Genomic DNA, 15,938 nt, shown 5'->3' with positions numbered 1-15,938 from the left:
AAGGATTGAGCAGTTTCCAGTAAAGACAAAACAATTGAGTTATGGTTTTCAAAATCGTATATTTTTTGTTCGACTTTGAAAGCTGTCAGTTAGGCAAAGTTTCTTAAATTAAACGAAGTTGAAATCCGTTAACCTTCAGAAAAAAGTTAGTTAAACGGTTATGAAAGCCGTAAAAAGTTGTAGCTTTAACTTTTAATCGACTTTGAAAACCTTTAAAAGTCGTTAAAACTTAATTAAAACGGTGTTGAAAGCCGTAAAAAGTCGTAACTTTAATTTTAATCAACTTTGAAAACCTTTAAAAGTTGTTAAAATTTAATAAAAATGATGTTGAAAGCCACAAAATCAAAATTTTACGGTTATGAAAATTGTATAAATTTGTTTACATTATATTTAATGAATTTGAAAAACTTATAACTTATTATAAGTGTATGTTATTTAACACGATTTAAACATTGTAAAACATCAAACAAATATGCCAAAGACCCATCACTCGCTGGTTTGGCAGTACTTCCTGAAGGAATACAGGGGAGATAAGGCCTATGGTGTGTGCAACATCTGCAAGAAGGACCTAAAAATGAATTCCGGGTCAACATTGACCCTGAGTGGTCACCTGCGATCCAACCATTTGAGTACATCGAAATGTGTCAGAATCAAAAGATACGAGATGAGGCAGAAGCTGCCAAGGAGGACAAAGTTGAAGAGACAGAAGATGAACTGGAAGCAGTTGGCACTGGTAACTTAGTTAAATAAAGGATGCTACGATGCGATGTAGCGAAGTTATATGACTTCATGTCAAATTTATATGATTTTTTATTGATGTAAGCAACGGTATCCGAAGTTAATTTAATGTTAACAAATGTATATGATTTTTTTAGGTAACAGGAAAAGAAAAAGGGTTCTAAAAGCCAGAAAGAATCTGTGCTATTCAACACAGAGCACCACTCAACTTTGTGGTGACATGGAGCTCATGATTTACCTTGCAACTGACAATTAGCCTTTCTCCATGTGTGACTCTGTCCCGTTCCAAAGACTGCTTGCCCACTTTGACTCGAGGTTTAAGTTAAAATTTGTGCCTGCATGGCTCGCTTCAAGTTACCTCTCCTCTATGGGAATCTTTGTAGAACTCAATAAATGATTCCCAAGAGGAAGATGTGACATCATGCTTTATGCTGTAGGCTGCCTGCTACACCCCGTCTTGAAAGGCCAACAACTGCACGCTTATGGTGTAAGGGATGAGATTTATGACAAGTTAAAAACCAGTCATCTTACAACAGCAGGCTGAATGTCAAACCAGAAAAGTATAATCAATGTCTTAGATGAGATCACCCATGAGCTTCTTGAAGATGATGGTGAGACTAAATTCTGAAAGGCAGCAGCGAAGGTAATAGCTATTAAGTATAACATTAAAATAAATTTCTTTAAAACTAGTTAAATATGCTTCTACTAATCTTAATGCAATTGAACAAACAAAGTCATAAAAATTTTAATTTGAGGATACGATGTCATACAGGGGAGTGGGGCAGTTCAAAGTTGAATAAATTTTTTAAAAATTATTTGAATTGAAACAGTTTTAGATTAAAGTAAGCAAAGTTATACGAAGTTTACTAAACGTTTAACTTCCTTCCATCCTTTTAGACTGTGTCCAGTCAGTTCAGGCAAACAAATGCTACAGCTGAGGGTCCTCCTAATACCGTTGAGTGGGCAAAATTTAGAAAAACAACTGTGATAGATTTGAAGGTTGATGTCCTTGACTGGTGGCGGACACATTGCAGAGAGATGCACATTTTGGCAGGACTAGCACGGGAGTATTATTGCCTGCCAGCCTCAAGTGCTTCAAGTGAGTGGGCCTTTAGTGAAGCTGGACTGGTGGTCCATGAAAAGAGATGCAGGTTGTCTCCAAAAAACACTGAGATGTTGGTCTTCAGCAATGAGAACTTCGATCTGTTAAACTCCTTTTTACCAGTTTGGGAATCCATGGAAGAACAAATGGCAGCTAGACCTGCTTCAGACAGAGATCAAAATGATGATAATGACTCAGACTAGGATGATGATGATACCGCTACATTAAAAATGAAATCTTCAGTATTGTTGAACTGGAAAGGCAAGACAAACATTATTTGGGCTCCCAAGGCCAGGAACTAGCACAAAAAAATGAGAATGAAACACTGGAAGTGGACAACTAAATATTCTTTACTAGGGTAGCATGCTAGGATTATTTTAGATTAGATAACCGATAATATGCAAATGATTTTTTAACATGTTTAAGGAATTGGATTTTTGAAATCTAGAATGATTATTAAATAAATGCAAGGGTTTTAGCATATCTTTTGCATATTCTGTATTTCTGTAATATTATTGTAGTGTATACTTCAAATTTTTATTATTAAGAAATTAGAACTTAGAAGGGCAGAGATTGCTAGCATATACCAAACCAGTTATCACTTCACTTCACTATATATCGATATCTTTGAACTTAAACATAGGTAGCTTCTCATCGATTGTAATTTTTTCCAAATCCAAGGGATAGAGTCTTGGAGAAGAGTAAATATTATATATATATATATTATATATACATTATATATATATATATTATATATACAATATATATATATATATTATATATATATATATATTATACATATATATATATATATATTATATGTATATATATATATATATTATATATATATATATTTATATATATATATATATTATTTATATATATATATATATATATATAATATAGATATATATGGGTATAAACATATATATTTGCTATTTATCAAATGCTGGCATACAATTTCTTTACACATTTATATAAACTTTAACACATATATGGTGTAGTAGTATTATCCAAAAGAGAAGATGATGATTAGATGGATTTGTGGTATGACTCTAACAAGTCAAGAAAAAGAACTATAATCTTAGACAGAGATAAGAAAAAATATTGTATCAAACAACGCTTGTTAGAAAAGATTAAAGTGGTTGGCTATCAGCATGTAAAGATGTATCAGAAGAGGTAGTATAAAAAAATGGCAGAGTTAAAAGTAAAAAAACTTGGAGAGATTGTGTTACATATGGTATGAATTAGCTTTAGTTATGGAAAGCTTGAAGTTTTTAATATTAGAGTACAACACAATTAATGATGATGATGATGATGATGATGATGATGATGATGATGATGATGATGATGATGATGATGATGATGATGATGATGATGATGATGATGATGATGATGATGATGATGATGATGATGATGATGATGATGATGATGATGATGATGATGATGATGATGGCGATGATTTTATTATGATGATCAAGTTTCAATAGAAGACTCAATAGAAGAAAAGTTTCTTTGAAGATCATGAACATTATTGAATGATAGAGAACTTGATGATAACAATGGTTTTTTGTGTTTGATAGTTTTTGATACTTTAGTCATTTTATCCTAAACTGAAAACAATGTATTATAAATACATTTACGCCAGCCTAATTGATGAAGAAGGGGTGTAAAACTGGTTAACAGATAGAATCTGTTTACCCCTTGAGTCTTTGCCTAAGTGCCATTCTACAATACCGTTGCTGGATGCAGTTAACATCTGCTCATAATAAGTATTTTTATCGAGACACCCTCTCTAGCTTTTACTTAATCAAAAGAGGATTTTAAAGTCAGAGTTTGTTTCTCCTAGTTTTTGCCTAAAAAAGCAAACCATATAAGGCAACAGGACATAGGGCAGGTAGTTCTGGGTTACATGATACCAGAAGCTGAGTGATTGTGATAATCCTGAACCTGACTTGACTCTACTTTTAGCAACAATAGTTTTTATTATATTGTTGTACACATTAAGTTATAGTATAGTTATATTTATATATGATATAGTTCTTATTATATCATTTTTGAATATATATAGATACATTTAATACATACTATAAATTTATATTTCTAAATAGTTAAGAATCATCAGAATACAATAAAACTCAAAGTAAAATTTAACAATTTAAAAAATTTATCAAAGAAATACAAAGTGAGTAGTAATGCACTAAAAAATCAAGTATAAGTAAACGGATAAGTTAAAAAGAAAAAACTTTTAAAAAATAGCTTGTGCATTTTATTCTTTTGCCCTATCTATATATGTATGTTCTAATTTGCCTCTGCTTTTGTTTTTGTCTCAAAAATATGTCATATACATGTTCTATTGTGATATCATATACATGTTCTCTTGTGATGTCATATACATAAACTCTTGTGATGTCATATACATAAACTCTTGTGAGTTTACATAGCTGTTAAAATGCAAGAATCTAAAACAGTAACAGGTTATAAAACTTACTGCTTACCACCAAGTTATCCAGCATAGTTAACATCAAAAGGTTTATGTTAAATTGATTTTCAATCTAGCATAACTTAAAATTAAATTTTAGATAAAAGCTTTGAAGAGGATTCAAATGATTTCAGTTTTTCATTCATTTATTCTACTTTTAGTATCAGCTATTGAAAAGTGAAACCATCGCAAACAAATCACAAGTGTATTTTTTATTAAACTATATAGATCAAAATCAAAAACAGCAACTTTGAGAAGAATCCCTCATTATACTTGTGAATACTCTAAAGAATATGATAAATATAAATAACTATTAAATAATTTTTTTTGGTACTGATTCTATTGGCCTTTTATAGAAATTAAATGTCCATACAATCAATGCTGAAACAACAAATTTCAAGATATGATTAAAAATAAAAAAACTAATTTTCTTTATCAAAAAAAACTGGAAAAAACCATATATATATATATATATATATATATATATATATATATATATATATATATATATATATATATATATATATATATATATATATATATATATATATATATACAACCCTCGGAATTAGGAAAATAAGGTCGGCAATAATTTGCCAACCTCAATCTTTTTGAGGTCGGCATCAGGTCGGCAATGTTTGCCAATCTCAAATACTTTCAAGTCAGCAGTTAGGTCGGCACTGCCGAATGCCGACCCTAATTCCGAGGGTTGTATATATATATATATATATATATATATATATATATATATATATATATATATATATATATATATATATATATATATGTATATATATATATATATATGTATATATATATATGTGTATATATATATATGTGTATATATATATATATATATATATATATATATATATATATATATATATATATATATTACTAACAATTATAAACTCTTTTTTTTTTTCTTATGGATTGTCAAGGACTAATTTTATATGGGTGAACAGTAAAATTTGAGATTTTTTTGAAGCGCTCTAACTTTGCAGTGGATCAATAATTTTTGATAAAATAAAAAACAGCTCGTAGATTTATAATCAAATAATTTATTTTTGAAGTTGCAATAGACTTGTTTCACTGTTTCGTCTTACAAAATCAAGCTTTCGATACCCCCTTCACACATATTCTGTATAGCATTTACATCTACTTTCTTCAAACAATACTTGATCCGTTGTTTTAATTCATCAACTGAAGTAGCCTGCCAATTGTTCATATAAACCATTCCCTTCAAAATTGACCAATAGTTCTCAACTGGATGAAGTTCAGGCACTGCAGGAGAATTATCGGCTTTTTGTACAAAAGTGATGTTTTTTGAGATCAAGTAGCTTGTCACTTATTTAGCATAATGGGCCAAAGCCAAGTCAGGCCAAAACACAAAATTACCCTCAGGATGATGTTTTTAAATAAAAGGCATCAGTCTTTTGATAATGCACTCTTTCAAGTACACATTTTTTTTGACAGCAAGGCCCGAAGGAACAAAATAGGGTGTTGAGATGCCTCGAAATGAAATTGCTAAGCATACAAGCATTTTCAAACTTTGCCTTGGAATTAAGTTTCACACCACAAGAAACTGCTTTTAGATTGCTTGACCAATACCCAATGTTTGAGTTCTTATCAGAGTGAGATAATGTGAAGTATGATTCATCATCAATTATGAAATCAAACCCGTAAAAATTTCTACACAATCTACCACAACATGTTTGTAACTTGGACTCTTGCTCAGGAGTACATGCTGGAATGGTCTGTTTTTTTCAGTAAACAATATTTGCGTGTTGCTGAATTGTATACACAACGTGAGATTGGCTGCACTTGAGCTTACGAACAATTTGTCAAGTTGAAATGGCAGAACGACCATCGATTATGCTTTTCAACTTGGTTTTAGTCATTATTTTAGCTTTTCTACCAGAACCAACAACACGAAGTTTTGATTTGCCTTTTTCCCACATTGAAATGTATCTTTAAATGCTTGCTCTTGAGTGATTTTCTTTCAAAAAATGATCCACAATGACTTTTCTACTTTCCTTGAAATGCAAATCACAATACCTGTACACACGATCAATCAAACTTTCATGCTTCATTTTGATGTAGATTACAAAATAGTAAGAATATTTTCATAAAACTTTGCCAGCAGCAGCTACAGAGAGTTGGCTCTAAAATAGAAACAATAAATGAATCAGTGCACACAAAAAAATTCAAAAATAAAAACTTTTAAAAAAATCTCAAATTTTACTGTTCACCCGTTAGAATATTGTTAGACAAAAAGCCGATAAAAGAAATTCCATTATACCAAAAGAATTTTTAAAAGTTTATTCCCTGAACTAGTTTTGAAATTTTATAGTGAATCTAGATAATGTATCTATGTAAAGTAATGTTTTAAAGTTTCAAATCAAATGAGCTTAAAAACTGATGATGAATAGTTGTTCTGATTTTCCATTTAACATGTCTAAAAATTGAAAATCTCTAAAGATCAATAATTTCCTTCAGAATGCAGATAAAAAAGAAACATTCAGTTAAAAAGAAACATGCTGGAAAAAGAAATTATTTTTATTTTATTATTTTTACAAAAAAAATTTAGGAGGAATATTAAACAGATATTTTTTGTATTGCATTTGTAAGATGATTGTGTTAATTATCCTGCATTTCATATATTTTTTTTTTCTTTATTTTGTATGTTAATTCACCTCTTTAAGGCAATGAAGGCCACTATAGTTGGTAGTCTACTTAATTTGCAATTACAACCCTCTCTCAACTCTATAACTATGAAACACAAACCTTAACGAACAAGCTGGCTGCTGCGCAGAGAAACAAGTTGAACACGGTACTACTGGGGACTTAGTAAACCTCAGAAACTCTTGCTTATGGGGCGAGCGCTTTTACTATTAGTATATTTAATTACTATCAGTAATTATTATCAGTAATAAGTCTATCAGTAAAACAATCAATAAATTTGATTATTTTATCTAATGGCATTTTTTTTTTAATCTCTGATAATGATGGTGATGTTGGTGATAAAGATGATGATGACAATGATGATGATGATGATGATGATGATGATGATGATGATGATGATGATGATGATGATGATGATGATGATGATGATGATGATGATGATGATGATGATGATGATGATGATGATGATGATAATGATGATGATGATGATGATGATGATGATGATGATGATGATGATGATGATGATGATGATGATGATGATGATGATGATGATGATGAATGTCAAAATCAATTTAATGTTTGTTGTTTATTTTATCCATTAGGTATGGAGTTGTCTTACATACTCCCTAGTGACTATGTTTCGGTTTTTGAAAGTTTGTTTTCTGAAATCGAAAGTCAACGTGAAGAACTAGGGATATCAAGTTATGGTGCATCTATTACAACTTTAGAAGAAGTGTTTTTAAAAGTATGTGAAAATGCTGAAGAAAAGCAAAATGGTGACCAAAACATGATAAACGAAATAGGCTCAAGTAAATTTATTAAAAAAAAAATTTTCTTAGATAAAAAAGTGTGATTAGGAGCTGAAATGTTTGTCTTGTTGTATATAGAATATTAAAATATATGTATATAGTATATTTTCTTTTTGTATGTAGTATGTTAAAATATATGTACATACTGTATTGTATATAGTATATTGTTTTTAGATTTCAAAGTAAATTTGCCTAATCTGCTACCAGATGTTCTCCCTTTATCTAAATCACAAAGCCTGCAGCTTCTTGATCCACCTCCACTACTATCACAAAAAAATAGTGGATGGACTCTCTCAATCCAACGATGGTATGCAATGTTTTTAAAGCGATTTCTTCAATCCAAAAGATATAAAGCTGCACTTATATCACAACTAATTGTGCCTAGTATAAATGTGATGCTTGCATTGATAGTGGTTAAAACTATGCCAAAAGCTGTTGACTCTCCACCTCGTCTTATTGATTTAAATATGTTTGGAACTAGTAATGTTGTTGTGCATGGAGAAAGTTCCAGGTTAGTTACTAACTTTGGTATAGTTACAAGGTGTGTTATATTCATTTATAATTCCGACTTAAAATTGAAATTATTTCTAAAAAAAAGCAACTCTATTTCAACCTAAAGGTGTTGAATACTCTCAGTAAATATAAAAATATATTATTTTTTGCTTTTCCTTTTTTATTTTAATTATTTTGTTTAATAATTATTTAATTTATAATTTATACAAAGCATACTTTTCACTGTTTTTATTTGAATTTAAATAACAAATAAAGGTGAATGTTTAAAAGTGCACACACTAGCATAAAAATAATCATCCAGCCATTGCTTTTTTGTGTACTGGCATTAATTAAATTTGGCTTGGGATTTCATTTTGAACTAATACCCAAATTTTGGCATTGGTCCTTTTTATAAATTCAGTAAGAAGCAAAATTTCAATTAAAAAACATACTGAAAACCAGAAATTTTGTATAATTTTAAATTTTTATTTAATTTGAAAAAATAGTTATTGTTGAAAGTTTCTGCAAAATAATGTACCACTTCTAAATAAAATTTTAAGCCCATCATTCACAAGTTATTTAACTTTTTAGTTAGTATATAGCACGTATCCATCTACTTCTTAATAATATCAAAACTGCAAATAATCAAACCATTGGTGTGCGCAAAAATATTATAAATCTTGCTCAGAAAATGTTTTCTTTAATGAAAACATTTTCTGAGCAAGTTTTCTTTAAAGGAAAAAAATTTGGCTTAAATAGTTCAAATAAAAAGTGAACAAGAAAAAAATTTGGTGGATGTAAACTTTTATTTTTATAGATTTTTCTATGAGTAATTTTATTTTTCTTATTTTTTCATTATGACTATAAATTTATTATTATATATGATGGAAAGAAGTTTTAAAGTTTAATTCAATTCAAAAGTTAATAACAAATGACAAAAAAAAATTAAATAAACAACAAATGTAAAATTTATAAACTATATAATTGGTATGCTAAAAATAATACTTTTTATAAGGTGCTGTTAATCATGGGGTACAGGTCAGTGCCCGTAATGATGCTTTATTTGTTAAAACTTATTTGGTGCAGTGCATACATTATATAATAAAATATAGCAAAAATATTTGTGAAAAAATATAATCTTTTTTGTACTAAAAAGTGGAAAATAAACTTTTTAACTTAAATTTAATAGTTCAGTAAACTAAAGATTTACAGGTCTGCGCAAGATTTATTTAAAAACAAAAAAGATTATATTTTTTAGCAAATGTTTTTGCTTTATTTTATTTTCTACTTTTTTTACAAAGAGTTATGATAATTAGCGATGTCAAGAAATTTATAATTAAATCAAGCTTTTTGACCTTATTAAAGAAACAATGTATTTCCTGATTAAAGGATTTTTAAAATATTTTTTTTTAAAGGATAAAAATTTTCATATAAAATATAAAAGTAAAATATTTAGTAAACATAGTACAAATATTTCATTTGCATTACCACCCTCGTCCTCCCACATTTGTAGTATATTTTTATCTTATTATTAAACAAAATTGTGTTATAAGTGTTTTTTTCAATTTTCTTTTGGAAAAAAATTAGAAAAATTTCTAGAGAAAAGTATTAAAAATACAAACCCACAAGCAATCTTTAAAAAATTTTAAAAAAGAAAAGATTCATTTATAAACGAGAAAAAATTATATTATTAAAAAAAAATTACCAACCCGCAAGCAATATTAGCAGATTTGAAATAGGAAAAGATGTATTAATGAATAAAGATTATTTTTAGAAACAAACCCGCAAGCATTTTACTGGCATATTTTTATATAAAAAGTTAGTTTTGAGTGCATGAAGGATGACAAAGCTACTTGATGAAGAGTTAATATCAAGTGAAAGAAAATATTATAAAAAGGATATTAAAAGTATTCTAGAAATTTTTTTTATAAAAATAAACTATAAGTTTTTGTGAAGACCAGAGCTAAATACCAAATAATACTATCGCTACCAAACAAGGCTGGAGCTGGCTCGGTCCAGCTCGCGTGAGCTGTATGTTAAAATTTTTGAAACTTGGCGAGCTGCTTGTTAAATTAACCCTAAAACTAAAAATAAGCCATTTTAATAGTATGTTTATGCAAAAGATGCACATCGCGCTGATGTGCCTCACACTCGCAAACATATCATGTGCGCAACACAATACACACATCATGTGCGTACATAAAATACAAAGTGCTTGACTCTTGCTTGTGAGTGAGTCACAAGTTGTGACTCACTCACATCCACTTTTGTGCTTCAGCACACTGCACATGGTATGGATAAACCAGAATCACAGGTTAGCAACTGAAACAAGGGTAAGAAGAGGGCACAATAATGATGTTTCTGCAAATGAACAAGACATATGGACTCTACATTAATTAATTAATTAATTAGGCATATACATAGCGTAGTATGTTAAATTTGGAATTTATCAGTTTTATTGTGCATAAATATTTTGTTTAGTTATTTTGTGCAATAAATGTTTTGTTTTGTTATATAAATTTTATACTGTACAAAAATTAATGAAGACAATGTACGCATTTACCGTTTTTTTTTTTAAATAATAGCGAGTCGGTTGTTCAAAATTTGGCAGCCTACCCCTGCTACAAAATGATACCAAAATAACCTATACTTTTGATATCAAAACTGTAAGGTATCACAACAATACCAGACGATACCAATTATCTAGTGTCTAGTGAAGTTGATTTTTAAATAATATTTTCTTATGAAAATAATTTTGTTTAGCTAAAATTTCAGTTTTTAGTTTCAGTAAAATGTTTGCCAAAATGTTAGTTTCAGTATTGAATACTGATATACCCAAAGTTTCCATTTTGGCCTATTTCCTGTTTCGGTCTATCACTAGCTATATAGTGCTAAGCCATTAAAGGTAAGCCATTTTTAATCATTTTATATTATTTAAACAATCTGTCTGTCAGGTAATATCTTTTGTGTGTAAAAATTTTTTCAAGAAGTTTAAACTCATTAATCTTAAACAACTAAAAAAAACAATCAACAGACAAAAGACTTAAATCAAGAAACATAAATTAATTAATTTTTGAAAATTTTAATAGAATAAAATAGAACCTGCATTGAAGATATTACTAGGCATTTGCAACACCTTTTAATTGAAACACACTGCTAATACCAGTACTTACATTGTGTCAGCCCATGTGTTATTTTACCAAGTGTAATTGTAGATGACCACTTGAACAAAAAAACAAAACAAAAATCGTGTATTTGACACAGGAGGTATTACCTGAATGTAATTTCATTTTTTTTAAAAATGTGCAGTATTTTAGTTGTTATAAAATTATTGATCATATATAGTCACAACACATTTTTTCTTTGGTACATAAAATATATAATTTAAAAACATAAAATAAAACAATTCATATATATGGTTTTGCATTGGAAAATAATTAAAATAATATGATATTTAGACTAGCTAGATTTTATATTTATTTTTTTGTAAATTTTTTCTTTTAAAATGAATGTAAAGTTGACAAGAATCAAATTAGCTATTGCAACATGTTTAGCTTGTTTAGGAAACAGAGGTTGGGCAAGAGGTTGGGTTTAGGCAATAGGACTCTTTCTTTTTAGGTATTAAAATATTTTAAGGATATATTTCTTTTAACTATACTATTTGCTATAAAAATTTATAGCAATATTTTGTACGCAATGAATAATAAATTTTTTTGGAATTATCTGATAAAAAGTTTTGTTTGTGGAAAAAATAGAAATAGTATTAGAAAAACTCCCCTGAGTTTTTTTTGCATTATTATTTTAGTATTTTTGACATCTCGTTATATGAAGAATTTATAAAAAACAAACATTCTGTTCCAAAACGTGTTAACATGAATATGGTTGATTATTTATTAATGCTAGAAAAACAATTTGGTTTAGGAGAGTTTAATTTAAATTATCTGATTGGATTAGAGCTTAATTATACAAATAAAGAAGGTAAATTTATTTTTTGAATAATTTGCTAAATTGTTTTTCATTTTATATATTACTAAATGTATGTATGTATGTATGTATGTATGTATGTATGTATGTATGTATGTATGTATGTATGTATGTATGTATGTATGTATGTATGTATGTATGTATATATATATATATATATAAAAAATATATATATGTATACATATGTATATACATATATTTATATACGCTACCGGTCAAAAGTATGATTTTTCTCATCATAAGCATTTATTTATACTGTTTATAATAAAATAATCATATTTTTAGTAAAATTTTGAATATCATGCAGTATATTTTCACAAAAAAAGAATAATAATAAATAGATTTTTCTAATAATTTTTAATTACTCATTGTTTTCAATAAAACAATCATTCTTTCAAGAAAATGAAAGAATTAGATGACATTTAAAAAAATATTTTATATAAAGTATTTTTTTTAATTACCTTTTTTTATGGTACCCTCAATTCTCATAATATCACCAACTTTTTTTCCAGCAAAGCATCACCAGACCATGATTGACCCTCCACCATGCTTGACTTTTGAGATCACACATTGTTTTATTACACATTTACCAAATAAACGGCAAACAATGATTTTCTCAGAAAATTTTGAACTTTAATTCATCAGTGAACAAGACTTGCGACCACTGTTATATTTCCCAATCTTTATGTTTTTTTGCCCATCTCAGTCATTTAACTTTTTTTAGCTTGCGTAGTAACTTTTTTTTTTCAGAAATGCTTCCTTTCAAACCGTAATTGCTAAGACACTGTTTTACAGTTAAAACAGATACTGGTGTTTTTTGCATGGAATTCAGTGTTGCTATAGGTCTTCCTGATTCAGCGTTGCTTTAGGTCTCCCTGAACAATGGCAGCTCTGATTACATCCAGTTTCATGTGTTTTTTAACAACGCTCTTATTTTGAGAAAAAATTGTTTATAAAGCAATTTTTTTGTAATGAATAACCTTCCTTAAAATTAATAATAAAAATCTCCCTATTTTTTGTACACTTAGCACTGCTTTTGTATTCATTTTTCTTCAATCAAAGCATAAAAATATGTCTTCAAATTTTATAACTAGGACAAAATACTTTAAATTATTCCTCGTTCATAATAGTTATTCTATGAATGTTACAATATTGAACAAAAGCTATGTTTTGATTACCTTTCTGTATAAAAAAAACTACACCAAAAAAAAAAGTTAATTAAGTTAGTTGTTACAGCAAATATACCTAATTATTACAGGAGAATATATCCACAGTATTCATTATTGTAATGCTGATAAACTAACACTCTATATACACAAGTAGGTGTGTAGTCTCTCTATTAAAAAAATGTCAAAATAAATCCTTCAAACTAATGTAACGGTAGTTTTGAGTGGAAGGCTTCAAATTTTGAAGAAAGTTACGTAGAATAAAAGCAAGTGAACCCAAGCTTTTGACTGGTAGTGTATAATACAGCAATTTGGTTGTAAATATTTATAAATTTTTAATGTTTAGTTATTTTTTAGTCTCTGCTACTATGTGGTTTAATAATGAGGCATTACATGCTGCTCCTGTCTCTTTGAATGCTTTTACAAATTCATTGCTACGTATGTATGATCCTGAATGTTCTATTTCGTCTATAAATGATCCTCTACCAAAGACTGTAAAGCAAAGCATATCTGATCTTTCCTTGTAAACTTTATATATTTTGTTAGTCTATATTATATATCTATATATATATCTATATCTATATATATATATATATATATATATATATATATATATATATATATATATATATATATATATATATATATATATATATATATATATATATATATATATATATTTATATATATATATATATATATATATATATATATATATATATATGTATATATAGATAGATAGATATATATATATATATATATATATATATATAGATAGATAGATATAGATATATAGATAGGTATATAGATATATATATATATAGATATAGATATATAGCATAACTTTTTTAATTTATGTTATTTTTATTTATAGCGATCCTAATGGTTTTCAAATTGGTTTCAGTTTGGTATTTTCTATGGCTTTCTTAGCATCCAGCTTTATTGTTTTTTTAGTGCAAGAGAAAGCTTCAGGTTCAAAACATGTTCAATTTGTTAGTGGTGTTGATCCATTTAGTTACTGGTCATCTGCATACACATGGGATTTGATCAATTTTGTTTTGCCTATTGTTTTTATTATTGTACTGTTTGAAATTTTTCAGCAAGAGGCTTTTATAGGTAAGAGATTAGTTATGTAGCAACAGTTATCAGCAAGAGACTTTTATTGGTGAATTGGTGTGAATTATATACAATAATAGTTATAGAATATGCAAATATCATACAGAATTTTTTTAAATTAAAAAACAATGAATATATTATAATCAAAATTTTTATAAAAATCACTAAAGTTTTTATTTGCCTGTACTACGAACAAATAAAAAAACTGTTTCAGTACTTTTTGATAAGATAATTTTTGAATACATGAATTTACCAGTTGACGATGTTATTTTAGTTACATTAAGAACACTATTTTGCTTAAGACTTTAATAAACACTTTTGTTGCAAATACTAATGCAAATACTAACAAATACTTTTGTTGCAAATACTATTTAAAATTGTTTAAAGTATTTTAAAGATTTATTAACTATATTTTAGTAAATTTAATTTTAGTAGTTATTAATGTTTTAAAAAATTAGTAATTAAATGTTTAAGACTTTAAACAATTTTTAATCGATATTTACATTATATAATATATTTACATATATTAAATTGCGTAATATTTGTAAAGTTAACAAAATAGTTTTACGTCTTGTATTCAAATAACTATTCGAATAAAAAAATATAAGCATAAACATATTTACTATTATTTAAAATTTTAAATTTTGATTTAAATATTAGCAAATCTCTTCATTTAATTTTTACTAAAGGTTAATAATTTTTAAAGTGATTTTAAAGCAACTTTTAAATTAAAGATAATTAAAGAAGAGATAATTACGCTAAACATAATTTAAAAAATTTTATATATAATATAATATATTATATTTTTTTAATCATTAAGTATAATTTTAAAAATTACGTTTAATAAGTTACATTTACTATGGGTTATTTTAAACAGATCTTAATAAAACTTTTATTAACTTATTGTAATCATTATTTTTATTATTTTATCGTTATTTTTATTATTTTATTATTAAAAGTTAAAAAGAATATATTTATAATATATAAAAAAAACTTTCTGAAAAAGTTTACATTACATTTTTTCATTTTCCTCACCTAAAATAAAATAGCAAGATCAAAAGTTCATTCAAGATCAAAGATCAAAAGTTCATTCATTCAAAAATTAAATTTGCGCAATAGTTATTAAGACTGAAATTTTTTACTTTTGTTCATTTATTATCAAAAGCAGTTTACTCTTAATTGCCAAAAAACAAAAGTTAATTTTACTCTGAATGGATATTTTAAAATCGTTCTATTTTTTGAAAATGCAAATTTTATATACATTCCATTGTTATAAAATTTTACAACAAGTTTTTACAAGTTAGTTTTGCAACAACTTTAGTTTTTTTTAAACTAACCTTCAATTGCTAATCGATGGACTTTTA

The 15,938-nt window shown here is 27.1% G+C and overlaps 1 protein-coding gene across 1 annotated transcript in view; it reads left to right on the top strand.

The window, feature by feature from the left end:
* LOC100197302 (phospholipid-transporting ATPase ABCA3) overlaps positions 1-15,938 on the top strand; it is a 131,277-nt gene that overhangs the window by 62,977 nt on the left and 52,362 nt on the right. Inside the window, exons 8-12 of the mRNA XM_065796441.1 lie at positions 7,610-7,816; positions 7,991-8,327; positions 12,114-12,286; positions 13,816-13,981; positions 14,333-14,574. Of these exons, the coding sequence (XP_065652513.1) occupies positions 7,610-7,816; positions 7,991-8,327; positions 12,114-12,286; positions 13,816-13,981; positions 14,333-14,574 (1,125 nt within the window). The remainder of the gene's footprint in view (positions 1-7,609; positions 7,817-7,990; positions 8,328-12,113; positions 12,287-13,815; positions 13,982-14,332; positions 14,575-15,938) is intronic.

Source organism: Hydra vulgaris, chromosome 04 (genome assembly GCF_038396675.1).
Source record: "Hydra vulgaris chromosome 04, alternate assembly HydraT2T_AEP".
Classification (NCBI taxonomy): Eukaryota; Metazoa; Cnidaria; class Hydrozoa; order Anthoathecata; family Hydridae; genus Hydra; species Hydra vulgaris.
This window is presented reverse-complemented; position numbering and strand designations above follow the sequence as displayed.